General features: G+C 37.8%; 1 protein-coding gene across 1 annotated transcript; it reads left to right on the forward strand.

Moving 5' to 3' along the window:
• Positions 1-1,832: 1,832 nt before the first annotated feature.
• LOC132033200 (protein BREAST CANCER SUSCEPTIBILITY 2 homolog B-like) lies at positions 1,833-12,337 on the forward strand. The gene is given in 22 exon segments (XM_059423103.1): positions 1,833-2,020; positions 2,093-2,134; positions 2,720-2,885; positions 2,887-3,722; positions 3,801-3,925; positions 4,012-4,166; positions 4,918-5,040; positions 5,122-5,319; positions 5,396-5,477; positions 5,567-5,617; positions 5,696-5,771; positions 5,891-6,002; positions 6,066-6,137; positions 9,631-9,829; positions 9,900-10,082; positions 10,219-10,361; positions 10,425-10,487; positions 10,575-10,785; positions 11,220-11,387; positions 11,464-11,521; positions 11,620-11,845; positions 12,089-12,337. Coding segments are annotated over 20 exon segments (3,204 nt in total). The 5' UTR covers positions 1,833-1,878; the 3' UTR covers position 11,521; positions 11,620-11,845; positions 12,089-12,337.
• Positions 12,338-14,648: the final 2,311 nt, after the last annotated feature.

The following is a 14,648-nucleotide window of genomic DNA, read 5'->3' on the forward strand; positions in this document are numbered from 1 at the left end:
TTGACCGGACCAACGACCACGATCAACTCGGCCATGGAGAAACCGGACCAACGGCCACGATCAACTCGGCCATGGAGAAACCGGACCAACGGCCACGATCAACTCGGCCATGGAGAAACCGGACTAGCTGTGATAAGAAGTTTACCCCGGATAAATCGGACCTTACGGCTTTCCTCCGACTTCTTCTGATCAAGCACTACTGACGCAATACCCTCGGTCTGAGCGCCCGTGCTCGATTTCTTCCTTTTCTTGGTCCCCGGTCTCACCGGCTAAGCATTAATCCGGTTTTTACCGTATACAACGTTATAATTGAAGCTTACTGTACAATGCCAATTATTTTGAGCTTAAATTGCTAATAAAATAATCGGCTAAGAACTTACCAACAAATACTTAAAATTGTACGTAAGTATCAATAACACTTGCATATAGATGTTAACATCCCGAAATTGAACTTAGCAAAATTCAAATGCGTTTTAAGTATTTAGTGCCGATATAAAGTTTTGAGAAAATGGCAAAACTAATCCTTTATGATTGAGGTAAGTTCAAAATAGTGTCTTAAGTATGCACTTAATGGAGTTTCCAGCAAAAGTTTCGACTTTACTTGGTCAAATGGAAAGGGGCAATTTGCATGATTGCCCTTATTCGGGGGTGGTGTTTAATTTGTAGCCCTCAAATTGCTGGTCTTTAATTGTTGCCCTTCGCCTAAAATATCCCGAGGTTCTGGGTTCGACTATTCGCTAAGAAAAAAAAAAAAAAAACGCAAGGCAGAGTTTTGTTGCAAAATTAGGTTTATTTGGGCAAAAGTTAGGCCTTAATGCCTAACTTTTATAGAATTCCAGCAGAATAAAAAATTTTTTTTTTTTTTTTTTTTTTTTTGCCTTAAGGCAAACTTTTGGCTTAAAGTAAAGTCTGCCTTAAGGAAAAGGCAAAGGCAAACTTCTTAAAGTAAACTCTGCCTTAAGGCAGACTTTTCTGGAAGACTTGTCTTGCGATTTTTTTTTTTGACTGAGCGAGCAGTTCAAACCCAGAAGCTCAAGAAATTTTCGGTCACTTTTTTAAGAGAAAGTCAAAAATTAAAGACCAGCGCCTTTGAAGGCCAATCCATGCCAAAAAAAAAAATGAATGGAAAGGAGTGAACGCTGATTGTCCCGTGGTCCAGCAGTAAGCTAAAATGATATTTTTGAGCTTTTTTTTTTGCGCTGATTGTCCTTCTTTTGGAGTGGTCTTTAATTTTCACCCCTCAAATTGGTGTTCTTTAATATTTGCCCTTTGCTTAACACCCGGAGGTTCTAAGTTCGAACTCAGGCTCAGTAAAAAAATATTCGCAAGGCATAAGTTGGGATTCGCAGGACAGAAGTTGGGATTCGCAAGACATAAGATGGGCCCCAACTTATGCCTTAAGGCAAACTTTTAGCCAAAATTAGGCCTTAAGGCAAACCTCTACCTTAAGGCCTAATTTGCTCGAGGTTAGGCCTTAAGGCAGAGGTTTGCAAAATTCTAGCAAATATATATATATATTTGTCTTAAGGCATAGTTTGAAACCCAACTTATGGCTTGCGATTTTTTTAAAATTTTTTGATTGAGCGGGAGTTCGAACCCGAAACCAAGGGGTTTTTAGTGAAGGCCAAAAATTAAAGACCACTGATTTGAGGGACAAAAATTAAAGAGCACCCCCAGCTAAGGCCAATCCTGCAAATTGCCCATTTTTGAGCTACTCACGGTATGGGGCCCGCTGGGCCTCTATATCAGCTGATAATTTGAGAGATTGGCGCGGGCGGGGTATAAGTTATTATAAAGAGAAACAAAATTTTCCCGCTTTTTTTTTTATTAAAAAAAGGGGGTGGAGCCTTCTATTGTAGAAATTTCAATAGCCGGAAAATGCGGACGTGGCAGTTGTACAGCGTGTCCGGGAATGTGTTGGGATGGAAAGTGGAGACTGTCATGGAAGAAGCCACCTTACCCCTACCCCCTCCTCTTCCTCAGCAGCACCTCCAATCTATGCCCGATCTCTTGCGTCAAGGTACCCCCTTACCCTACCCCTACTTGTTTCTTCCCTAATAAAGTTGACATTAATCACTTTGAGATACATCAGGAAGCTCCAGATTAGCGGATAAGCAGCACTCTTCCATCACAGGTCTCACATTTTACTCTCTTTTCCATACCTCTATTTCATAATTTGCTCGAATTCCTTTTTTTTATTTTTTATTCTAGCTTTAAAAAAATACCCTATTCAATTAAAGCTATAGTGTTGTATGTGTTGAAAATATAATTAAATATTAAGAAGTGTGTTCTCTCTAACAGCTTAAGCTTTTAGATGAGATGGCCACAACTTAAGCGGTTAGAGAGAGCACACTTTTAATATTTAATTATATTTTCAACAGTATGTTGCCATGACTTCTTTTTTCCTACTGCTTTGCATTGCTTGGAACAACCTCTCGACATCCCAATGTAGGGGTAAGGTCTGCGTATGCTCTACCGTTCCCAGGCCCCACTTGGTGGGTATGTTGTTGTTGCCGTGGGCTTTTTGGAAATAACACCAGAAGAAGAAATATGTGGCAACTTAGAATCAGTATTTGACCTAAAATGAATCGAAAATTTAATCTTGGATTATTGACTGGAATATAATGTTATAGTTGTCAATTGTAGACAGACAGCGGAGTCCATTATCTAAGTTTCTTGACTTTACGGATATGCATTACCAATATAAATTATTATGCAGGCCATGGAACTGGAAGAGAAAACGAGAAAGGCTCAGGGAAATCTCTTAACGCTCCACAATCTGCTGGCTTGGAGAAACAATTTAGCATGTTCCAGACAGGCTCCGGTAAAGCAGTCAATATATCTTCTGCAGGTCTTAATAGGGCCAAGGCATTGTTGGGCTTTGCAAGATATTGAAACATTTCCAGCTTCTGAAATGAAAAGAACATCTTCAGACCAGCTCTTTCCATTCCCTTCTGTGACTGTAAAGGGCACAGGGTCTACTAATGCTTCATTGTCTCCGTTTGATGTTAAATTTACCTCCTCAGTTTCTCCAGCAGAGGAGATTCTCAACTGTGCAGATAAACCTCCTCCAATAAAGTTCCATACTGCTGGTGGTAGATCAATATCAGTTTCCTCTGAGGCATTGAAACGCGCAAGGAGTCTGCTTGGAGATCCAGAGCTGGGATGTCTTGTAGATGAAGGCGATGTGGCTGATCCATTGTTTTCTTTTTCAAAAGACCAAAAATTTGTTGATCAGGCGTCCACCAAAGAATTGAACTCAGATACTCCTGTTTCCCTCTTATCGGCGGCGAAAGGCAGTGGTTCCTCAAGCCTTTTTACATCTCCATTGAGATCAACTTTGTATCATAAGAAGTCTTCGATTAAAACAGAGAATCTTGTTCCAGCGAGTAACTTGATGAAGGAATTTGATGCTGTGGCAAAAGAAAGCACAAGTGGGCTAGACCATAGTATTCCACAGCATGGACAGCCGTTCGACAAGAACTCAACAACTATGGACCTTAGAGAGAATGACTTCGCTTCAAAAGCTAAATTTCTAGAAGGGCCTTCTCGGGGTCCTTTGGTGGATATCTCAAATAGCTTTGGAGCAGGATTTGCCGATAGAAACCAGAACTTTGGTCGGAAGAGGAAACCTGGGGGAAGTTTTGTTTCTCCATTCAAGAAGCCTCGAAGTGCCAACATCATAACTCCTCTCAAAAGAAATGATTCCGGTGCTGCTAACGGTATATTTGAAATTTGTCAAAAGTCTCCTTATGGCTTATCTTAAATCATTTTTGACAAGTTTGATATCATTTAACTAGGGTTCTCAAATTTAGCACCGAAATTACCCTCTCAAAAAGGGAAGGTTTCAGTTCGATATCCATTCCATGTGCCACGAATGTATATGAAGGAGTATCTGGGAAAGCCCCTACCAATCCAGAGCAAGGTGTGAACGGACCAGAATAATTTGTTTTTTCAGTTGATGACTTTGTTTTTGGAAGCTGATACTTCTTATGTTCTGTGGAGATCCAGCTAGAGAGTCTGCCAGATGAAGTGAGAAGGATGAATCCAGATACTGCTGAGATTTATGTTTTCAATGATAAATCATGCTCAGGTTGCATTGGGGTAGAGTCCTTTCTGGAGATGCTATCTCGATCAGGAGCTTCCATGCAATATGTTTCTAAAAAGTAATTTTCCTACACTTCTTTGCCAGAACATTGTGGAAAATTTGTTGGATATTAGAATAGATGCCTTTGGAGTAGCTACAATTATCAAAAGCAACCAATTAGTTTCAAGTTTTGCATTAAATGATTGTTGACCTCTTGTAGCAGTATGAGTAGCAGTTGGTAATAGTACCCATTGAATTATGCATCTGTGTGTGTCTGGCAACTTATGTTAAAGCCTACTAAATGATTTGGTGATAGCTTTCACATACAGTTCTGACATTGTTGAGAATCACTGGCACTTGTATCTGCTACTTTCTCTTAGATCCGCAGATTGATCATCGATCTATAGAGAAATCATCATGGGTGTACTTTTCTATTCGGTTCTCAACATTCTGATGAGCAGATCAAGAGCCCGTTTGGATTGGCTTATAAGTTGCTAATAAGCTGTTTTCAGCTTTTTTGAGTGTTTGGCTGGCCAGCTTAAAGTCATTTTGTTCTTAAAATAAGCTCAAAAAAATAATTGGGCCCGTTTGACTTAGTTTATCTAAAGCAGCTTATAAGCTGAAAACAACTTATAAGCCAAAAAAAAAAAAGTTGGGCTACCCAACTTTTTTTTTTTTTTAGCTTATAAGCTGCTTAAAATAAGCCCATCCAAACAGGCTCCAAGACAATTCTGTCGTTTGATATGGTTGATGTCTAATAAAATTTTATCTGCCTTTTAAATTGTTCTTCGATGCGACATGCTTACATATATTCTTCATCATTCCAATAGGTGGGTTACAAATCACTATAAGTGGATTGTTTGGAAACTTGCATCTTACGAGAGGTGTTACAATGCCAAAATTTCTGGGAAACTTTTGACGATCTGCAATGTACTTGAAGAATTAAAATATAGGTATCCGTAATTCAGCCAGTTTGTGTATTTCCTCTTGGATCTCAGAGGTACAATAAAAACATCATTTCATTCTTTGGACAGATATGAAAGAGAAGTAAATTATGGTCATCGATCTGCAATTAAGAGAATTTTAGAAGGAGACGTTCCACCTTCTTCTATGATGGTACTCTGCGTTTCCAATATCTATTCAGTTTGTGACTCCCCAGTTGGATCTCAATCTTCATTGTCTAGCACGACCGAAAATGGAACTTGTGCAAAAGTCGAACTGACAGATGGGTGGTAAGAAAAATAATAATGTCCATCATTGTGTTATAAATTGGAGTTCATGATCATGCAAAATTTGTTTGTTTTGTAGGTATTCAATTATTGCTGTCTTAGATACACTACTATCCAAGAAATTGGCTGCTGGAAAGCTGTTTGTTGGCCAAAAGCTTAGGGTACCACATTAAATTAATGTTTATAGTCTATCCTTGTTAAGGGACTGTCAGAATTTCATATTGCTCACAGCTTATCTTGTCATTTAAAGATATGGGGAGCTGGATTGTGTGGCTGGACAGGTCCTGTGTCACCTCTTGAGGTTGTGGCTTTAGCAGCTTTGCTTTCAACGGCTTTTCCAGTTTGTATCGGCATTTTTAAAGGTCTGCATTAATTTCAGGCATCAGGGACGACTAGTTTGCTGCTGCATATAAATGGGACATATAGAGCTCATTGGGCATCTCGTTTGGGGTTCTGTAAGCATTAGTAATAGTGTAATACCAAGAGCTCATTACTTGCATTTTTATCCTATCCATGCCATTATAATATTTTTCCTCTCCCTTTGCCCTGTCTTGCTTCATGTAAACATTGTTAGGTAAAGGTGGTGGTATTCCATTATCATTTATGTCAATCAAGGATGGTGGAGGTGCTGTTCCAATTACATTGGTTGGAATTTCAAGGATATATCCTGTTCTCTTCAGGGAAAGGTAATTGAAAATTGTTAGGGAAGACCATTAGTTTTGATTCTAATGGCAATCTATGGCATCCAGGTTAAGTAATGGGGGGTTCGTTGTAAGATCTGAACGGATGGAAGCTAGAGAGATGCAGTATTTTAATGAAAGGTGATACTAAATGCACCACTATTTGCTTTTTCGACTGCAACTTGCTAAAAGATTTCTCTCCGCCTTTCTCTTCATATCTGCTTTATGGGTTCTGCAATTCTTTTTTAAGTTGAAGAAATCGATCACTCTTTCTTTAATTGGTAAGAACTATCACTTAGAGGAAAAAAGAGAACTTAAGTGATGCAGCCAATCCTTGCCTCACTCTGGATGAGAAAAGCTATCATGAGTTTGGCTCGCAATGCTTCCTTCTTGCATCAAGCAAATGCCAGTTAGGTTTTGAACAGTTTAATAGCTCTGTGCTTCCCACTTTTACCTTTATCCCTTACTTCAGGCGGTTCCTTTGAGTTGCATCATTTAACTCCTGCCCTTTTTGCAATTTGCTTTACCAGCTTCTTGCTTTTTCCGCATCTGAATTCTGTGTTACATCAGGAATTGTGCCCTAACTCCTTCATCGTAGACCACTGTGCGTCTGATCCCAGTTTAGTACTCCCTCTATCCCAATTTAGGTGTTTTAGATTGACCAGGCACAAAGTTTAAGGAATAAAAAGAGACTTTTGAATCTTGTGGTCCTAAATTAAATATGTATGTGATCTACTGAAATGTCCTTTGAATCTTGTGGTTTTAAACCTGTCATGTTGGATGTTTGATTTGTCAACTTATTAAATATAGAAAGAGGCACTCTTTTTGGGACAAACCAAAAAGGAAAGTAAGACACTTAACCCATTTGGCCATGAGAATACTTCATTTTTTCTGGAATTTTTTTTCACTTCATCTGAAAAACAGCGTTTGGCCATGAAGTTGGAATTTGGAAAACACCTAAAACCCTGTTTTCACTTTTTTTTTTTTTCTTTTTTTCTTTCACTTTTTTCACTTTCAGTACATTCAAACAACCAAATATTCTTTGCAAAAATTATAACCAAACACAATTCCATCTTCAACTCCAACATCAAAATTCCAAATAAAGTGAAACATATTTGGTTTTCATGGCCAAACGCCTACTAAATGGGGCCAGAGGGATTAACATTTATGGCAACAATCTTATGGATCACTCTTAAGTCCACGTTTGATTTATTCAATAAATATGATTTCTTAGCTGCAACATATGTAAAAGAGGCACACTTGTTTTATTCATCTGTAAACTGATCCTTACTTCTTGCTATTATATGTGATTTTCCATCAAATTTGAAGTGGGTCAGACATCTATACTAATCTATTATACTAGCAATAGTTATCAAGAATAGGATAGCAGATTAACTTTTTAAATGCAAAACATAAATGGAGTTGAGTAATGCTCTATGTCAACTGATTTGACCATTGTTTTGGTAACTATGACAGTCACAAATTGCATGAGAACACCTAAAAACCTTCAGTTGAATATATTTTACAAATAGAAATATTTGACCTTTGCTTTAAAATTTGAGTGGTTCAACCATTCTGATCATGTTGAATACTGGAATCGTTATGAGGCAAGCAAATGAAGTTTATGGACAACGCGGATAGTATCTCTTTTTCCATTAGGCAAAGGATCAAAAGAAAATAACTCGCACTGAGCTAAAAGAATAACATCAAAGAAAAGGAAAATAGTTGTTAAATGAATGCAAGAAGAGCGGACATATGAAAGGATCCAACAAGATAGAGGGTGGTAGACATATTCCCATACAACTCGATGTGGCTAGATGTTCTCTCCTTACCCTGTGTGCGTGGGCATGGGGTTGAGCCTAGATTATCCTTGAATGAGTCCTATCATAAAGTTCTCCAGTTGAAGTTGCTTTAGTAAGCCTTCAACTTTAATAGTGGTGAATTGTCTAGACTTGTCAATATTTTGGCATCCTCCAGCAAACCAGTACTCAGTTAAGATGCAGTCAAATGCCCACCATCTGCTAGATCCAATTTTTTTGGGAATGATGATGTTTATTTAAAAGAATTATGTATTAACACGTCAGTATGTTATGTTTGTATGTATGTATATGGCTTGTGGTGATGGCTAGGTGGTAAGGAGTGGTGTTTGTTAATGGTGGATTTGGTAGCTGGGTTTGGTTCAAACTATTAGTCTGGTGGGTTGAAAATAAAGAATGACAAGAAGTGACAGTAAACAAAAAGTACAAATGTTAGATGACAAGAAGTGACAGTAAAAAAAAAGTACAAATGTTAGTTTGCTCAATACTAAAAAGACTGATGCAGCTCTAGTTATGTAATGCTGGTGCTGGCCTTCCTCAGGGGCGGACCCACGTGGTGTCAAGTGGATTCAACTGAACCCACTTCATCGGTAACTTTACTGTTTATATAGGGAAAATTATCGTTAAATTTGACTATATAAGAAATTTGAATCCCCTTAATGCAAGAGTTAGCACTGGTGCAGCGGTGAAGTGGGTTCAAGACCACACTGCAGATCTAAGATCGAATCCATTTGGCAACGTTTTGCGTTGCTTTTTTTTGTTGCTTTTGGTGTTCAGTATATGGTAGGCCAATTGTCCAATCATGTTACGGAAAACCAAAAAAAGGCCAACAATAGTAGTTAACGTTAGTCAACTAGCTAACCTTCAGATTGAATTTCTTTTTTCTATTTCACCTTTTATATTTTTTTTTTCTCAAATTCAATAAAAAAATTCTAAAATCTATATTACTTCAAAAAAAGATTAATCCTTTTATAAATTGAATTTTGGTACTCTTTTTCATAATTTATTGCTAAAAGATGCAACTAATTTTATATTGAGTTTGTTAGTTTTTCTTAATCTTGTTAATTAGTTTTGTTTAGTTTAAATCTCTTTTGTATTGTCTTTTGTTCTGAGATAACAACATTGATGATTATAAATGATTTTGTTATATATCCTAAATTTAATAAATTTTAGATTCTTGTTGAAGTCAATTTTTTAAATTAGATAGCTTTAAGAAAATTTAAATAGGTACTTTGCGAGAAAAAAATTTGCTCGCCTTTTTAAAAGAAAAAAGAGTGTCAATTTAGAATAACTACTTTAAATTACATTATTAACAAAAAAGATCAATTAAAGGGCAAATTTAGCTTGTTCTGCTCGATGCTACTTAGAATATTGACTATCATCATTGATCCATATTTATTAATTGAATCCACTTGTGTAAAATCCTGGGTCCGCCACTGGCCTTCCTTCTCTGAAACATAGTGCGAGCACTTGAGCTAATTTTTCCAAATTATGATGGAAAAAGGTCTTAATAAATCTTAATACTTTCTTTAACAAAAATCAAGCTTGTGAGTTTTCCAGTAAAGAAGCCAAAAGGTTTTGCATGCAGCATGCTATTTCAGAGCTTTCCCTGTCACTCTTCTTCCTTCTGTCATAGTATAAAAAACTGACATTCTAGGATGGAGTTCCTTCTGTTAGAGCATGCCTATCTCTTGGATTTTTCGTATTCCCAATACAGCCCCAACCTTCACGCAATGCAGCTTCAATACTATTTGATGGGTTTTATCTTTGAATATGTGTGATTTGTACTGACCTATGTTTATGAGTTGTCAATCTAGACGCTGTAGCGTTGTGGAGGGAATAGTCTCAGCATCTCAAAGAGAAAAGAGAGATCCCTACATTGGAAGCGACTATGAAAGTGAAGAAGGGGCAAGAATTTTGAGGATACTCGAGAGAGCTGCAGAACCAGAACTTCTGATGGCAGAGATGACTTCAGAGCAGTTGAACTTATTTTCATCCTATCAAGCAAAGTTGGAGGTATGTTCATTTCCACCCGCTTTAGCCATTGGAAGTTGGTTAGTCATGATTCCCTTTTTGTCGTTTTCAGGCATTGCGGCAGTCTGACCTGCAGAAATCTCTTGAAAGAGCTTTGCAAGATGCTGGGCTTGCTGAAAGAGACGTCACTCCGTTTATGCGAGTTAGAGTTGTTGGATTGACTAGCAAAAGTACTTCATTGAAGTGCTGTCCAAAGGAAGGCTTAATCACAATATGGAATCCAACTGAGAAACAGGTATTGATATTGGGCTTTGACGTCCTCTTGGTTATCTGATTTTGCACTGAAATATTTTTCTTTAACCTTGTATCGTTTTTTGCTATGTGTTTCTCAATTCTGTACTAATTCCATCTCTAACTGATTTGTTGTATAGCAAAGTGAGCTTGCAGAGGGTCAAGCTTTTGCTGTTTCAGGGCTTACACCTATAAGCTCAGACTCTAGCACCCTTTACTTGCAAGCGAAAGGCTCCACAGCCAAATGGCTGCCTTTGTCTCCTCTGGCAATTGAGCATTTTGAGTAAGTATCTGCTGTGTTTATGCTTTTACAGTTTTACTATACATCTGATACTTGTTCCTGCAGGGTCTTTTTTTGTCCTCGCCAATCAATTCCGCTGAATAAATTGAGTGAAGTTCGTATGTCCAGGTCGGTCTTGGTGGTAATATCTTAGAATCAATACTTGTGCTCCCGAAGCAAGGAACTTCTTTGTTCACTTAGTTTTTTACTTCTCAGGGAGTTTGATATTGCTGCGGTGGTAGTTTTTGTGGGGCAGCTGTATACAGAAGCTCATCAAAAGAAGCAGTGGGTATTTGTAGCTGATGGATCGACAGCTACGTTAGATTCCAATAATGAATCAGAAACCTTGATGGCCATCAGTTTCACCTCACCATGCATAAGAACTGACTCATTTGCACCAATAAACTCTAACCTTGTAGGATCTACGGTGAGTACGGAGTAAACTACTTGCAGTATGTGATTTTCCTCATAGCCACCAGTATTGAACTTGAACCTCTGATTTTCTGGAAGCAACTTATTGTGTATTATCATCCTTCTTTCTTCTAATGACTATTATTCAGAAAACCTTAATCCTCTTATATACAGGATATGGTGGTATACTATTAACTTCAACTCTAACAACTGGGTTTGTTGCTTAAAGGCACCTGGGTCCGGGTTCTTAGTAATGCAAATTTTATAAGCGGACAATTTTCTCATACGGTCTTTTCATGTATCCCATCCAGAACATTATGTCACTGATGCACCTCACAGTATTCCTGATTAATGATTTTAAAGGGTTATACTGTAGAGCAAAACTCAAATGTTGATGAAGTCTGGTGTTTCTCTAATTTGTACCCAGCTGAAACAGTGATGTTTTTGCAGGTTTGTTTCTGCAATCTCATCAAGAGAGCAAGAGATAACATTAATAACCTCTGGGTAGCTGAAGCAACCGAAAATTCAACTTATTATTTAAATTATGATCATTCACATTGTTCTCATCTAAAAGACGCCGGTGCTTCTGCTGAAAGATGGGCAAAGATATCTGGCTTGGTATGTGTCCTGGCATCCAGTCATGGTATTACATATTAGCTGCATTTTTTCAAACTTGTATTCTTCCTTTATGCAGAGACTTGAAAAGCTTAGGGGAAGAGTTCTATCTATAATTAGCTGCTCTGAAACTTGAAGTTCAGTAAGGAATTTTCCAATTCTTCTTTTTCCTTTAGACTGGAGTCTATGCTGAATATCTAATACCATTGGAATTAATTTGCTCGTATTGCTGCAGTTGGGTATCCTAGTTAAATGATGCTGTGAGCTCTTTTCTAGAACATCAGTTTTTGGAACTAGTCGTGGAGCTTAAGCAGGGAAAGGCTGCTAACAATTTGTCACTCCAGCTAAAGAAGGCGATTGACATGCACGACTGCAACTTTATGCACATATATAGTGAGACCTATTTATATATCCCAGTTGTCATTTGTCTGCAACTTGATGCTTTGCGGGGATATCAGTCGGTAAGTCAACAGATAAATTAAGGAAAATTATAATACAAGACATTAGCCAAATTAAATTGGTGCAACTTTTTATCCATTGCAATATATTTGATTATTCACTTTTACTAGTCGCCCTAATTGCTACTCTTGTCAATAGATGTCCTTGTTTTTTCCTACCTTTTTAGAAATCTTGTCATATATAATGCACAAGATATATATCGACAAATTACATCTTTAACCTTATGTTTCTTACACATCTTGTAGGGTCAGTACAAGGCAAAATGATCCAGCCAACATTAAGCTTTTGCTGTGGATGAATGGGTTGCTATCACTAAAACAAACTGTGTTGGTTTTAATTAAGTTCTCTTTAACCATTAACGTGTTGTTGGTTTTGGTGTTCGTCATCTTAGCATCGATTTTGTTTCTCATTATGTGATTGTGCGATTTCCCATTTGCATGTGCTAGACTATTTAGACTTATTTGATGGTTTTAAGGATCTTGCTACATTTCCAATCATGCAGGTTTAATCTGTCTACGCGTTATAAATTAAGAGAGAAACCTTGCATCATCATAGAATTCCTACTCTTTCGCCTAAGAGGTTAGAGAAGTGGTAGCATAGAGAACATTTGGTTAATGAATTAAGCAATTATCTGTTGATCAGTGGGGCGGGTTAGCTTCTCTGATTGATTAGCTGTTTTGTTTATATTTGAAATAAAGAGTAAGTACCTAAAGAGAGTATAGTACATTTAACTATAGATCAGAGTAAGTACCCAAGCACGCTCCCTTTGTTCTTCTTCTGGATGAGGCCCCATCTTAAATTCAGGACCAAATACCTTCCTAATGTGGACATAACATCTTGGCATACGATCAAGCGTATCATAGACAGCCCAGATCTCGTCAATTGCAAGGCAATTTTCAGCTTTATGCTTGTCAAAATCACTGACATCAGGACTAGGATAATAATACAACACTTTCTGACCAGGATGATAATACAACACTACAGAATTATTCTCAGGAATTGTGTCTAGTTCTGAATCTGGAATGTATCTGATTCTAAATTAGAAATTATTGATTCTGAATCTGTGAAGATAATAATTATTTTTGATGATTTTTTGGATAATTAATTGAAGAGAATAGAAATTGTTCATTCATCAAGCATACCCGGCAAATCGTTACAATAAAGTATAAAAGGACAGTGTTTTCCTCACTAAGCTACACCTAATCAGAAGGCGACATGTGCCATGGGCTTCAGGTAAGTAAAAGACTAAAACATACTGGAATCATTATCTGGGCTCATAACCAGCTAGAAATAGACCCATCCTACTGACTCGAAGGTTTGACCCTAAACTTGAAATCCCTAATTAATTTGGGAACATTAAAAACAATATCTTTAATTCTTCTTCCTCTTCGTTACAATTCCATTCCCTTTAAAAATCTCCATTCGGAAATTGGGACTTGATGACTGAATGCTCCTTCCATGTTGCTTCATCAGGTGAGAGATTAGCCCATTAAACCAAAATCTAAGCTGAGGCTTTGTTTCCCTTTTTTACCATGCGACGATCAAGAATGGCCGTCGGTTCAGTCAAAATCTTCCCGTCGTTAGTGCAGTAAGGTGGATCTTTTGAAGGAAAAATTGTGTCGCCAACCTTCTTCTTCTGTTCTTTTACTGTCTGCATAATGTTTCATACAATTTTGAGCCTTTTTGAGGTTGTCTAGCAATCTTGCAATACCTTACTCATTAACTAACTTTCCCTCAGAATTTGGTCAATTGAATCTAGCTTAGTTTGAGCAATTAGCTCGAAGGTTGGCTGGGGTGGTTCGTATCCATACAAGGCCTTGAAGCAAAGGCGTTATCTTCTGCATTAGCACTGCATTTCCACTGAAGCAAAGGCATTACCTCCTACAACAACATCGCATTCCCGCCCGAGCAAAGGCGTTATCTCTTGCAACAACACTCCATATCCGCCGAAACAAAGGCGTCATCTTCCGCACCCTTGCAATTCTTCCGAAGCAAAGGCGTTACTTCTTGCACCAGCATTGTATTTTGCCAAAGCAAAGGAGTTATCTTCTGCACTAGCACTGCATTTCCGCTGAAGTAAAGGCGTTAGTTCCTGCAATAACATTGCATTCTCACCGAAGCAAAGATGTTACTTTCTGCAATAGCATTACATTCTCATCGAAGTAAAGGTTTACTTTTTGCAGCAGTCTCATCGAAGTGCAAGCATTATTTATTTGCACCAACACTCTGCTAGTCTTTGGAGTTTGCATTAGAGTCACCGCCAACAATCGGTAACATTTCATCAACGCTCCTCTAATATTGGAGTTTGCATCAGAATCACTGCCAGTAATAGGTGGCTCCATTTCATCAACATTCCCCTAATATCGGAATTTGCTAGTCTTCGCTAGCAACCGGTGGCTCCATGCATCATAATTGTCGCGAAGAATCAAGGGGCAATAATCAAATTCGTTCCACGTCATTTCATATCAATTCAAGAACTACACATAGCCTGATACTCATGCAACCATCGGTATGTAGGCAACTCAGAGCACATAATTTTGCTTTTTTTTAATTTTTTTATTATCAAATGATCCTTTTCAAAGTCAAGCCAAAATTGGCCACTACATCAACTTCTTTGTTCGAAGACTCTTATATCATCTCCGGTCAAAGAGGGGCAAATTGCTGATACCCAATTTTGGCTCGTCGTGCTTGACATCAATGTCTCAGGGATCCCTAATCGATTAAATAGTACAAAATACAGATTTTACACATCTTTTTCGAATTTGACATAATTTATTGGGAGTTATCCTTATATATGCAAATATT

This window comes from Lycium ferocissimum, chromosome 2 (assembly GCF_029784015.1).
Source record: "Lycium ferocissimum isolate CSIRO_LF1 chromosome 2, AGI_CSIRO_Lferr_CH_V1, whole genome shotgun sequence".
NCBI classification, from domain to species: Eukaryota; Viridiplantae; Streptophyta; class Magnoliopsida; order Solanales; family Solanaceae; genus Lycium; species Lycium ferocissimum.